This window comes from Neospora caninum, chromosome Ia (genome assembly GCF_000208865.1).
Source record: "Neospora caninum Liverpool complete genome, chromosome Ia".
NCBI classification, from domain to species: domain Eukaryota; phylum Apicomplexa; class Conoidasida; order Eucoccidiorida; family Sarcocystidae; genus Neospora; species Neospora caninum.
Window position 1 is genome coordinate 1539960 of NC_018385.1, and position 14098 is coordinate 1554057.

The 14098-nt window shown below is 50.5% G+C and overlaps 3 protein-coding genes across 3 annotated transcripts; 1 reads left to right on the forward strand and 2 right to left on the reverse strand.

The window, feature by feature from the left end:
- Positions 1-430: 430 nt before the first annotated feature.
- Positions 431-1435, reverse strand: NCLIV_001660 (conserved hypothetical protein; the record flags this gene model as incomplete). The annotated part of the gene is made up of 1 exon (XM_003879664.1): positions 431-1435. The coding sequence occupies one exon, from the start codon at positions 1433-1435 to the stop codon at positions 431-433; it is 1005 nt and encodes a 334-aa protein (XP_003879713.1).
- A 1574-nt stretch (positions 1436-3009) lies between these two features.
- On the reverse strand, positions 3010-4659 carry NCLIV_001670 (elongation factor 1-alpha, related; the record flags this gene model as incomplete). Its single annotated transcript, XM_003879665.1, has 2 exons — positions 3010-3965; positions 4269-4659. The coding sequence occupies 2 exons, from the start codon at positions 4657-4659 to the stop codon at positions 3010-3012; spliced, it is 1347 nt and encodes a 448-aa protein (XP_003879714.1).
- A 5181-nt stretch (positions 4660-9840) lies between these two features.
- On the forward strand, positions 9841-12232 carry NCLIV_001680 (putative RRM domain-containing protein; the record flags this gene model as incomplete). Its single annotated transcript, XM_003879666.1, has 3 exons — positions 9841-10272; positions 11165-11364; positions 12124-12232. 3 exons carry the CDS (start codon positions 9841-9843, stop codon positions 12230-12232), a joined length of 741 nt encoding a protein of 246 aa, XP_003879715.1.
- Positions 12233-14098: the final 1866 nt, after the last annotated feature.

Here is a 14098-nt window from a genome sequence, read left to right on the forward strand (position 1 = left end):
AAGAAGCCTTTATATCGTATTCGCGGTACTGTCTTGTAGCTGGCTTTTAGTGCCAGTACAGTGGTACCCCTGTTGAAGAACACCGCCCTCCAGTCCGTGGTTTCACTCCCCCCAGTTGTTTCTCCTTGTTTTCGGATGTTCAGTGTTTATTCCTGTAGTCTATCAGGAATATCACACTAATCAGATGAGACCACGAGGTTGACATGTTCGCAGATTGTATAATGCAGTTCGCATCGTGAAGCCCGTGATCGTTGACCATTCTGTGACGGCTGGCAACAGAGTAAACCCCGAAATTCTAGATGTAGTGCATATGCCCGGACGAACTCAACGAAGCTCTCGCCCACGTAAGCTACTAGGATTCGTCTTGCAGCTACCTGTGCTTAGGGCAGTCATGAAAGAACAACTCAAAAAACATTAGGGGCACAGCGTTTTAGTTCCCCGAGGAGATATGAGCTTCCGACAAGAAAATAGTAACCACAGCAACGCACACTGCACCAAAAACTCCGTAGAAACTGATTGACGAAGACGACCCAGATTGTTCTGCTGTTGCTGCAACCTCGGGTTGAGCTGGGGCTTCAGGACGATTCAGGGGAATGAGGTAGTTCAGCTGAGAGCGAAGGACAGCCGTTTGAGCATCTTGTAATTGCCTGAGCTGTTCGATATTTTGGTACTCTTCAGTAACCGTGCGGTTCAGGGCTTCAACATCTTTCCTGATGTCGTCGCGTACTTTCCCCATAAGATCAGTAATGCTAACGACGGCATTGACACCATCCAGTGTGTGCTCAGCTTCTTGCATCATCCCCTTTCCTTGGCCCAGCAAGATAGAGAGACCTTGACTCGTGCTCATTTGTTTAAAATCTTGTTCAGTTAACTCTTCCGGCTTCTTACCCTCTCCTGTCACAGTATCATCCTGTCCAGAAGCAGCTACCCCCTTCCCATTAGCTCCATGAGCTTCCTTGGTGGGTTGTTCCTCAGATTTCGCTGGCTCCGCATGCGGCGCATCCTGTGAATCGTGCCCTTTCTCTGCAGTCCCTTGCGACTCCGACTGTTGTGATTCCGCTTCAGCTGCCTTCTGTTCTTCAGCTGCTACCGTAGAACTCCCAGCTTGCGTAGCAGAGTCTTCTGTTTTGGATGCGGAACCATCTTCGTCCTCACGGTTGTCCCCGAGGAGGCCCAAGAAACTGACAGGTTCGAAATGGAAATGATTTCTACCATCGATCCCTGACGGCTGCCACCGGAGTGCTGTGTTTTGAGTGGACTTTTCGACAGCAGTTCCGCGAACCAAATTACCTTCGGACCGTCGAAAAGCTGAGACTGGGGAAACGATCAATTCTTGAAAAAGGCAACTGCAGAGACTTGCAAGTAGTAGGATGGATCTGGGGCGACCTGGCGGTCCGGGTACACCCGGCCGTCCAAGCGAAGCCCTTGAAGACATGGCAGGAACCACTTGGCAAAAATGAAAAGGATATTCAACTCAGCGTTAACCACACATACGGGCTGATTGAACTAAGCTGGGCGATATATTTCTCGCGATTGCACAACGCTAGCTGTCTCGTGCGGCCCGCGCTGCGGGAGGAACGTCCATCACACAGAGGTCCGGCAAAAAAATTGATACATAGATAAATAAGTTTAAAAAGGAAAATGGGTTGCAGACAACTCAGGATGCTAGTTCATTGGTGCATTTTCCGCAAGTACACAGTTAGCGTGTCATGCGACGCCGACAAGACAGGGAAAGCCGCGCCAGAACTCGCCGGCTCCGTGGTGGTGTTTGAGGTTCCGAGGTATTCACGCGAAAATATTTTCATTCCGGCGGGACACCAATTATCACCCCGAGAGAACTCGGAGAAATTTCAGGCAAAGCTTTTCTCTCATTGTTACGGAAAAAAGCCAAGCTGCCCTCATGGAGGCTGAGGTAGCAGACCAGGCGGAAGCCCTGGATCCGGCAAGCTGAAAAACATGCTAGGAAGACACGCATGCTCACCAGCTTGCAGTACCCCGGAGCAGCTGCTGAAACTAACGCCCATCCGTTAACATGTACACAGTTGACGTGCTATCTCTTGAGCCTAGGAAGAAAGTGGAACTCTCCATAGAAAAGGTACGTAGAAATGACGCAAAATTCCTCTACTCACAGTTGCTCCGCGTCAACTCCAACAGCCAATCTGACTCGTCGGCATCCTGAAGGGCTTCAACCGGCCCTTCTGCATCGAGAGGTCTATATGAGAGTTCAGCTGTGCTGATGGAGACGCAGCGGTTGTACGAGACTCGTCTCAAACATAACAGCACCAAAGAGAGGTATAGTAGAGAGCCCCTTGGCGGAGGCGAAAGCAAACTGAGCTGGTCCTTGCGTCCCCCGGAGACAGCAGTTAGCTATATACCTACATCGGGCCCTGAAAGTGCCAACTAAAACCGGAGAACTATTTCCTGGTCCATGGTACAAGTTGGTAATGACAGCACACGCATTCTCGCCTATCGCCATCTTGTGTAACCGTACGAAGAATTGCAGACAGGTTGTAACGGCTAGTGCTGCTGTTCATAAGTGTATTTATATGTGGCATCAAGTAAACTAAGATGAATTGGGGGCTGGGATGTGCTGCTGTCTCGATGTAAACATTTCTTGATGACTATATTCATATTTATTAGTGCACCGCCCCGTATAACAGTGCCACATGCGAATAAAAAAACTTTCGGGAAAACAAATCGGTGCAACCAGGGAGACTCAACTACCTCTACGTGCATTGTAATGCCTTCAAACAGTGGGACGAATAGAGCAAGGTCAGTAACACGACGTTAGGAGGTAAGGAAGTTGTTTTGCCCTGGCAGGGAAGCGAAAGCTTGAGTCTCTAGAAACAAACAAGCACGTTCAATGACAGTTTGTGCGTGACAACACCGGCCTGACAACAGAAGCCAAGGAGTTGAAGAAGGACCAAAAGCATGCCACAAGAACGACAATCCGCTGCGATACAGGCCACCATTCACCACGTAGGTGGTAAATTTCGCCCTAATAACAGCTTATTTCTTGGAAGCCTTCACTGCGGACTTGGTGACCTTGCTGCCAGCACCAGGCTCCTTCTTCTCGACGGACTTGATGACGCCGACGGCGACGGTCTGCTTCATGTCACGAACAGCGAAACGGCCAAGAGGAGGGTAGTCAGTGAAGGCCTCGACGACCATGGGCTTGGAGGGCTCCATGTTGACCATGGCCGCATCACCGGACTTGATGCACTTCGGGGACTCTTCCAGGGTCTTCCCGGAACGCTTGTCCATCTTGGTCTTGATCTCAGCGAACTTGCAGGCAATGTGGGCAGTGTGGCAATCGATAACGGGGGAGTAACCGTTCTTGATCTCACCAGGGTGGTTCAGCACAATGACCTGAGCCAAGAAGGTGGCGCAGCCCTTCGCGGGGTCGTTCTTCGAGTCGGAGGCGACGTATCCTCTCTTCAGTTCCTTGACGGAGACGTTCTTCACGTTGAAACCAACGTTGTCACCGGGCACGGCCTGCTCCAGAACTTCGTGGTGCATTTCAACGGATTTGCACTCAGTGGTCAGACCGACCGGAGCGAAGGTGAGGACCATACCAGCCTTCAGAATACCGGTCTCGACTCTGCCGACGGGCACAGTACCGATACCGCCAATCTTGTAGACGTCCTGGAGGGGCAAACGGAGAGGCTTGTCGCTCGGGCGCTTGGGCGCCTCCATCATGTCCAGAGCCTCGACAAGAGTCTTGCCCTTGTACCACGACATGTTGGTCGACTTCTCCACCATGTTGTCACCAACGAAACCAGAGATGGCGACGAAGGGGACCTTCTCCGGGTTGTAGCCGACCTTCTTCAGGTACATGGCAACTTCCTTCTGGATTTCGTTGAAGCGGTCCTCAGAGTAGTTGCAAGAGTCCATCTTGTTGATGCCAACAATCATCTGCTTCACACCGAGGGTGAAGGCGAGCAGAGCGTGCTCACGAGTTTGACCTGCGAAGCAAAGAAAAAACCATCCAAACATTTAAAGACTTTAAAATTCGCGGGTTCTCTCCAGGGTCTTAGACGCACGGCCGGCAACTGTGTGCTCTGTAGAATGCTAGATTCGAAAAATTGGGAACACCACCACAGCTGCAGGCGAAACAGCCTGTAACCAAGTTGTCCCACAGCAGAAATACGAAAAGATCCGGGAAAAAACCAGCCCACGAAGCAAACGGCAGTGGGTCCGGTTACCCGGCACCCGAAAAACAGGTCAGGGAAAAAACCTGTCGCGGGGAGGCAGTGCATCGCCCTTACCTTCCTTGGAGAAAGCACCCTCGAAACCACCTGCCTCAGCAGGGACAACAAGGAGCGCAACGTCTGCCTGGGACGTCCCGGTAATCATGTTCTTGATGAAGTCACGATGTCCAGGGGCGTCGATGACAGTGTAGTGGTACTTTGGGGTTTCGAATTGCCACAGGGCAATATCGATGGTGATACCACGCTCACGCTCTGCCTTCAGCTTATCCAAAACCCACGCATACTTGAAAGAACCCTTGCCCATTTCGGAGGATTCCTTCTCGAACTTCTCGATCGTTCTCTTGTCGATACCACCGAGCTTGTAAATCAAGTGCCCGGTAGTGGTGGACTTGCCACTATCGACGTGGCCAATGACCACAAGGTTGATGTGAGTCTTTTCCTTACCCATTTTGACGGACGGAACACAACGGAAAACAAAAAATTCACAAGGCCGACGGCACAGAAAAATAAAGACCGAAAACACAAAAGACTGTTCTCAGTTCAACCGTCTCCTTCCCACCCCCCCCCTGCCTCCGACTGGTGGGGAGAAGGAGAGCGGAGCGGGACGGGGTGCTGCAGCCGCATGGGATTCGCGGTCCCGTCCCCAAGCGCCGCTGCCGGAGCGTCAACCGAAATTGGCGAGGGCACTTCCCCACATGCGTTGTGCGACGAGATGCTGCGTGATGGGGCCTACTACGACGGGGGTGGGGGTTGGTTGCCTTTTAAACCGCCTGCGCATCACCTGTCGCGGCAGGCAGCAGGAAATGTGCCGCAGGCTTGTGCCTGACCGTCGAGAGGTATCCAGAGGCTTCAAAAAACAGAATCGCATGCTCACCCCGCATGCAGTGCAGGCGTCTGCAAGGGACAACGCAAACAGGCAGGTGTGGAAACAGGAAAAGCGCCGATAGGAAACGGATAATACGGATGGCGGCCCGACATGCGCCGCTCGCGCTAACAATCTGCATTACTAGCTTCGTCGGTGAGCGCCCGGACCAGTTGGGGAGATAAATGAGAAGTTCCCTGTTGTCTCGTGCAGATCATTATGGCAGGTAGCACAGATTTCCTTCAGGCAACAAACGCACGTACATATGTCACCCCACCAGGTAGGCTGCCATATCTGAAATAGATAAGCTGCTTTCTTAGTACGGCGCCACTGCTTTTTGAGCAAGTGTGGAACTGCTCCCATACTCCATTTCTCGATTCCTGTCATCCCCTCGAACGGTATAGCAGCTCGTCTGCCGCGGTTTCTGCCACATTTACTGGGTTTAGCCTGCCGCCCACATTGCATAGTCCAGAGGCAGCCCTAGACCACGTAACCGAGGAAGGCGGAGCAGAGGTTGGCTAACAATCCTTTCTGCCGTCGACGCCGATTCCGGTGAAGGGGTGGAAGCAGCCGAAGACACGATAAGCCAGCCAGACACACGAAAGTCAGCGTCATGTGCTAATGCTGACTACGACAGTGTGTGGAGGACTCGCCTCTAAATACGTAGAGAGCGGCCTCGAACCGAGCACGGTCAGACGGCCTCAATGGATTTCTGCATACTGCAGAACTCGAGTCCAAAGACGGCTCGGTGCATGACAGAATCAATGTGGATGGCATTAAAAACGCGAGCGGGGATGGGAGTGACTAGGACGTGCACACTGCTAAATTCAGCTGAAAACGGTAACAAGAGCACCGGGAACCGGCTACTTCGTAGCGGATTGGCGTGCAGGGCGAGAAGCAAGAAACAGGTTTTCTAGGAAGGCAGACGGGTGGGCAGTTAGAGTAGCCGTCAGGCACTGGACAGGCACATCTGTCGCGTAGCCTTGAGAGAGAGCGGGGCTGGTTTTTAACGAATCTAATGCCGTTTCTGTGGCACACCCAGCCCAAGAATGGATCCCCGAAAAAGGAACGTACCCTCGAAGAGAGGGGGACGCGTGATATACGAAAGCCTCCAGAAAAATACCAATCTGGTCGTGGAAAGAGGAACATCTTCGTCCAGAATTGTGCTTCCAATTTGTCAAGTGTGCCAAACAAAGAGGACAGCGTCTATCGAAATTATTCTGAAAGCAGTTACTTCATTTCTACATCTTGCCGTCTCTGCTGTGGTTTCATGCTTTTTAGTGCTGGCTGTTATATGCATCCCACAAAAAAACACAGTCACTGTGCTTTCGACACACGCTGGAGAGCCAGACCTCTTGCCCGGAAAGTTGCCCGGCCGGTGCCTAGGGGGGATTCCTCTTTTGGATGGATGGTACCATACGTACACCCGAAAGATCCTGCCATTCTTATCCGCAAAAGGGAACCGGGTTGATTCGACTGTAGGCTCCCATGAAATGCAGCTTTGAAGGTTGCGCTGTCCGTGCAACTACCGACACAAACGGGAAACATGACGGCACTACCAAACGGATTCCGGTTGTACCGCCTGCTAGTAGCGATCGTACAGATCGTGCTGGGATTTACCCGCGTCCGCAAGCGGGTGAGCAAGGCAACATAAATTGCCATCTGCCTTGGCACATCACTTGCCTAAAGGATGCCATAGGGTGCATGACGCCGTAGGCTACTTGTGTCAGTTTTCTGGAACTGGCGCCTGCAAACAGTTTTCCAGGATCTGCTCTGGCACTATCAGTATCATTGCGTTACGTGCTCAGAAGTGCATCCGACTGCGGCAGACCATCGTTTTTGTGAACGTTGTTCTTCTACTCCATGAAATTTCAAATCTCTGTGTTGCGGTCCCTCGTAAGCATGTGTAAGCAGACTTGAGCCGGGGCGCACCGTGTAATACGAAATATGCAGGCGAGCCTAACATAAAGACCTTTCACAGACTCATCAAAGTAATCGTCTTTCAATAGAGACGCTGTTTCCCTCTCTGTGTAAGCTACTTTCCAGAATGTCGTAAACATCTGCGCAGGTTGGGAAATGACTCCCCTTTCGGGCGCCAACAATTAACTACAGAGGACTTCTGACCAGCTTCAGCAACAGCGTTGAGCCTACACTTGTGGTCGCCTTTGTAGGCCACTGAATCAGATGAGGGTAAGAGACAGCTATCCACGCTGAAGTTAACATTCCTAAGAAACACTCTAACGTCGGATGGGAGCAGACGACGAAGCACCACATGAATCTGGGAGACGTTCAGACGCGAAGCAGGTAATGCAGCGAGAAAGAGAGAATAAACATCGGAGTAAGAGAGGGAAGGTACGGCGTTTGGAACAATACAAAGTAGACGATCAGTCAACCCTGTTCCACAGCTTAAACAACAACGCCATGCCCTAAAAGTTGACGATTTCGCGGCCTCTCCCACTTCTCTGCTGTTTTCAATGGAGCCCCCAGAAGACTTTCTTGGTCTCGTCTTGTGATAAAGACCAAGCAATGCAAAATTTATTCATTTTCGAAAGACAACGAACACACCTGCTTAGGCTGCTCTCGAGCAGTACTGTAAATGACGGCTTCGGTGCGGCTGTCACTACTGATTACGTTTCCAACATGTTCCTTTCTCAACTCCATCGACTCCTCACGCACAGTTCAGGAAATACTGGCACCAATGCAGAACGCTATTTGCGCAGAGACACATTCCGGCGTTACACTCAACTTGACTGCGCAGTTCGCGACGTGAAGGAAGCCGTTACGCTGTGCGAACATCCGACCTAGACCAGCAGAGCCTGTAGCTTGTGTGGTTGGTTCGATGTGAACGCAATACGGAACACTTGCACGGTTTAACTTCTTCACTGATACCGTCGGAAAATGTGATAACTAGCGCTACTTGTAACACAGTTACCACGCGAAACCTCCACGAGTTATCCTTCCAGCTGACGGCCGGCGTTGCTATCACCAGGCTGATTTGGCGCAGACTACTTACGAAGGGATCAAGCGTCGTATCGGTGACAAAGCGGTGCGTCTGTTGAACCCGTCTACTTGCTCGGTTATTTTGAGTGATTCCGTCAAGGCTCTGTACCAATCCATATTGGGGGTTCGGAAGTCGTTTCCCCAAGAACTAACGCGATCTCCTATTTCCTAGCACCATTAGTGAACTCTTTTTTGGTCTGATCCTAAGTACGCAGTGAGCTAACTAGATACAAGGGACTTGACAATCATTTCTAGATACCTGCAAGATGCAAAGGGTGGTGCCGCTTGTGTGCCGCCAAACTGATGGGTGCAGTGTGTACGAAGCACCGCTTTTCGCGCCGAAATATTTTCCCTCCATTCGATCGCCTTCCGAGTGATGCTACCCATTGATGCTGAAGTGCGGTTCGTTGCGCGTGACGCAGCAGAAGCGTTCCCGGTTTAGCAAGGACAACAATGAGAACAGTGGCGCGCGTAATCAAACACAAAACCCCAGACCAGCTATGTTGACAAATGTCTGTCAACATGTATATTGTGGAGTTTGCAGTTTGAAGTTTTCCCTGGACAAGCCACGACTCTAGCAGTCTGCTGCCAAACCACTTTCCCCACAACGTCAGTCTACAGATACACTTGCAAACATCACTTAGGTAAGAGTCATCCTTCAACCGTACGTAGCAGTGGGCGAGACGGAAACGTTACTACGGTGAACCACATCCACCACCTTCGTACGTGCCAGTGGACGCACCAAGAACCAGTGATTTGAAGCCTGGAGAATTTCATGGGATAAGGCATCAAAAGCCACCGCCCACCTTTTAGGATGCTGCCCATACCAATGTAAAAACGGCACCAACACACTCATCTGCCGCTGAGATACGGGGTCTAGTCGATCCCAAAATTACCGAATGAGCTACTCTACTCCTGTGGTCGGACAACATCACGCGGGGGATACTTCTGGAGAAGTGCTATATTTCGACAGGCGAATCAGTAGAAAATTTGGAGACGTTTTAACACTTTTTAATACTTTCGTGGATACACCAGAGAATAATATTTGGAGGCGAAAAAGGAAAGCGGCTGCACCTGCAACAAGGCGCGCATGCAACGAAGCATGCACGCTGTTATGTTTCATTGGGACCCATAACCTAGACTACTCGCATTTACATGCATGAACAGTTCTCGTGAATGCAGCAAAATCTGCTCTGTTTTTGTTCCGCTAAAGACCTCCGCTTCAGAAACTTCCTTTCACCCGCGTAAGAAAAGGGCAAGACTCGTCGTTTTCAGTGCATTGGTCTTCGAGCGTCGCTCGCGCTTGCGTTTTTTTGCCGTGTAACATCCAGGCCTCCGTGAAGTTACTCCAGCCTTACGACAAAACCTCTTGAATACGCAGCGAAAACTGTCAGCAACGAATACTCTGGGTGAGCAGCGTTGCCGGCGACAGTCCATTCGCCAATTCGCGATGGAATTCCGTCACCATTGGCCTCGTTTCCGCTGTCGCCTAACCGACGTCTTCGATCGATATTTCGAGTAATGTGCTCCTCCAACTCCGTTCTATGGAAATCAGCAGCGGTAACCAGGACTCGGAGGAACTTCGTGGAACATGTTTTTTTTTTCTTAAGTTGCATTTGCGCTCCTTGAAATGAACTGACCAAGAAAAGGAAAGCATACCACGTACAGTGCAGAGTCGGATGATTCAATTGATCCTAAACACCAGGAGATGAGAATACCTAAATTAGTATCGCAGTGGAGAACCGCCCTTACTATGTATTAGTCAACATGGTGAGTTTCCCGGTGTGTGTCACCTCAACTCGCGGCCTACGGTGCGCCTTTCGCGGAGGAACGGTTATGCGGATGCCGCATCACACCCCGGATCCTCGCGTCCTCCGGCCGCATGTATTAAAAAATTGCCAGCCAGCTCTCAGCGGTGAAGCATGCCCTGTTGACACCGAACTGTGGAAAAGAAAGAGGAGGATGGGAGCCTCTTTACTCGCTCTGGGACTGCAGAAAGTACCTGCTGGACCGGCGACGTCATATACCGTCGGTCTCAGCGTTAGAGACATCGTGTCACCCTCAGGGGAGGCGAAGGAGACGCATTTTGGCATCTTTCCTACCCATTCTGGAATGTGCAAACTTACTGGTAACAGTCGAAGCTTCTCAACTGAGCCTATCTCCCACATGCAGGAGAAGCCGGCTACCCTGCGGTTACGGGTAAGCAACGAAGCGTTTGGCACGGACGTTGTTGTGTGCCACTCGAGCAGACGTGAATCGCGTTAACGAGAGGGGTGGGAGGAGTACCCGAGGAGTAGCATGTGATTGCAAGAATGGCGTGGGAGATCAAACACTGGTGCCTATCTCCATTTCTAAGAGACTGTTTTGATACAACTAGTGTGTGGCATTACACTTGCAGTCAGGACCGCTCGTGGCGTACGCTGCGTGTTTAAGCCAGTAGAGATCACTATTAATCAGATGTGTTTCTTGAAAGCAGGGGTTGGGTGCTAATGTTCTCTTTCCCTTCCACAACTGTACGAATAAGGAACCGTGGCGGGCACTGTATCCCCACGAAATAGAGTGTGTATATCTCCATTCCGGAGAAACCATTTGCAAGACGATATCTTTGTCCAGCGCTACACGCTAACTGCTGAGAGGAGGTGAAGTAAAGCACGACCATAATTGGCGACGTCTTCAACAAATTTTAAAGAACTGTTTGGGAGTATAGTCGTTCCGTGTACGGCCGTACACTATGATGGTGATTAGTGGTGAAGCATGGCGTCCGTTTGCTTAGCGATACTGTTCTTACCTTCAGTCGGAAGTTCGTGCAGGCATTCGAGCGTCACTCAGGCTCAGGAAAGGTTGTGAAATGCGTCTTATATCCGAGGAGCAGCCACACACAACATGCGTGTCGCGTTCGGATTTGACTTATTGCTTGCGACCGTAAGGCCTTCCCTGCAACGGCTAGTCATATGCATCCCAGTTTCGAATCTATTTGCTTACTCACAGCTGCATGGAGGCAGGCTTTCTTCTGGGTTAGGGATGGATCCACACCACGTCCTGACTATTTTCCTGTCCCATTCCGTGTTTCGCCGTTTTGCCTCTATGCCAGGGTCTTTCCTACCGGGCTACAACCGACGATATTGCACAGTTTTTTGAGGGCTACAGCCTTGCTGGGCCGCCAGAGGAAGCCATCCAGCTCCACCGACGCATGGACGGCAGACCCACCGGCTGGGCCTCAGTGTACTTTGAGACGGAGCAGGAAGCTAGACGGGCGAAGCAGGACAAACACAGGTCGTATCTCCATGGCCGGTAAGTCGCCTTTGGTGTGTTGTCGACATATCTCAACAAAAAGAGAGAAGGCATAATTCATTTTGTGTAGATTGTTGGAGATTTGTGTCGATATTGAGCCTGGGAGCGGAAAAGCTAAACGTTGCCAAAGGTTTCGTTCGGGAAAAATGACCTTTTTGATTAACTTGAGGCGGGGACATTTTATTGCATCTACCAGGCAGACACGGTAAGCTCTACGGTGAAATGCTACGATCTACTCTTGTGCGATTCCAGTGCAAACCTCGACGGTCGGACGGTCTGATTTTCTTGCCTCCAGTAAATATGTACACATACCTTTCGGTTTGTGCCGGGACTCTGGCGATGCTGTGTTTTCTGTCTTTGGTGGTCGGTGTCTCATGGCCCGCTCCACTTGGTACGACTGACATTCGTATTTGAATGATTACGGGTGTGATGCATTTCCAAACCGGCCGTCACCAATATAGCAAGGAGTTCCCCTGGTAATTTCATAGGGGACGGTCAGAAGACGGTACTTTTTATAGTTCTTGAATTGCACCTGGAAAAAAAAACAGCGGACGATAGGCAGGGACTGATTGCTCCGCAAGTGTGCGCCGTTTGGCCAGTTGGCAACAGATTGTTGGTTGGTGTCAACAACCAGGGGGCGTCTTTATACATTGACTCAGCTGAAAAGAGAGGATGCTACATGCGAAAGAATACAGCGTTCCAGGCGTTTCCATGAACAATGTGTGGCGTGCGTAAACATCGTGCTTTCGTATGCCTCAGGTACATTGAAATTTTTATCAATTTTGAAACAGGCGAGCTCGAGTGGATACATCAGCCCACACTAAGCGAGAACGTCAACAGGAAGCACCACGGCAAAGATAATCGGTGATGACCTTCATACAAAGAAGCAACGAAGATCGTTTACGTGTAGACAAAATGCATAACGCGTGTAAAGTTCGCCGACTCTCGTTTGTCTTTTAGCGTTAACCACGGTGTGCTTGTGTGGTTGCTGCCCCTTGTGTTGTCTTCTGTCCACTCCAATGCCGGTGTTGAAGGCTTTTTCACACCCACATACAACACGCCAAGGTTTCTTCTTTTTCGTTTGCCAACTGTGAGCGCGAACGATACGAAAGCTGCAAAGTCAGTGGTGTAGTACGACTTGGAAAAAACTAGTGAACCTCTTTCACATGAACACTGTCCAAGAGAGCCAGGACCAGCGACCTGAATTAGACATCTCATTTTGAAGTTTCAGGGGTCCCTAGGGTACATTGCGAAAACCTGTCCTGGCGGAAAACACCACAGATCGCAGGGGTCGGTTCATAAAATGTCGAGACTTTATCGGGGCCTGTCACTGTTTGTCTTCTGGGGAGGCACGAGGGCCTCGAACACTTCATGGAGAATGAACTATGCACAAGACCGCATCGTTTCGGGTCTCGACAGGAGGCAACGTGGCCTGCAGACACCATCTGTCGCGGTACACTACTTTAGGCTAAAAGATTATCGGCAATCTGGAAGCCGAGTCTTCCATCTGAGGCCCTAGCACGCCTCGTTTTTCCTTTTTTCTCTTCTTCCTCCCCTACACCCAAACTCTGTTGAGACTGGCTATGCTTCTCGCCCTCTGTCCCACTCCAGAGCCTCTACAGAGGAGAAAAAAAACTCATGAGGGGAGATTGCGTTAACGCTTCTTTCTTGTTCCTTGTCAGTATTCTCACCACATCGTCAAGTGTGTCCAATTGCTGGCGACGATGTTCTGGCAGACATCTACTCCTTTATCCCAGAATAAACTTCTTTCAATCGTGGCAGTCTTTGCTGTCTCTCTTACCATTATACACCTGCACTGATTATCTCGCCTGTTACACACTGAATATCTCGCTGGTTACCACGGCATCGGTAACAGCTTCAGTGAGATGACGCGAAGGTGGTAGCAAAGCCGTAGAGACATATATTTTACCGTGATTGTATCCCGCACGGATTTCTAGGCATCTGCCTGAAAATCGCGATCACATTCAACGGAAGAATGCATCCAAGTACTTCAATGTTTTTATTAAGCCGTCGACAATCATCGGTTCATTGTATCATGCCTGGACCACTGGCTTATTTTTGAAGCCGCCATTTATATATATATATATATATATGCATGTGTGTGAATGTATGCTAGTGCAGAAAAATGTAGTTTTTACCCATATATGTACGGGGTGTACACATATATGTGTCGCACACGCTAGACATCCGAAGGATATGTGGACGTTCCAGAGTGCTCAGCTCCGGTGCAATGGCGAATCCTCGTAGCCCGCCGGCTGTGGAGGCGCCTTGAGGCTGGTGCCGTCGAGGCTGGGTACTGTTGGAATACGATGTGGACGCTGCCTCTTTTGCTAACTGGGTTGGTGAAGATTCTGCAACTGTCACTAAAGACAACAGCAGCATGGCTCTTGGCTGGATATCCTTACTCAACCCCCCAAGTGGTCGGTAGAGAAGGGTTGGCGACTCTTTTTTTCAGCATCAGTGGCAGCATTATGTCACGTGAGGCGTATCGAAGATTTGGATCGAGAACTTTGGCTGTTCGTCCATGGTTTCCCTCTCTTGATACTCATAAAGTCTGAAAAAGCCTGCAGAGCCCTACTCACTCCTCCTCCTTGCTGTATCAGATGTACTTCATGACAGCAACGGTCATTCAGCACCTGACCGGCCACGTTGGTCCTCGTGTTTCAGGGTCATAGCCAGCGGGCCGCAGAGGCGTAGTAACACAGTACACCAT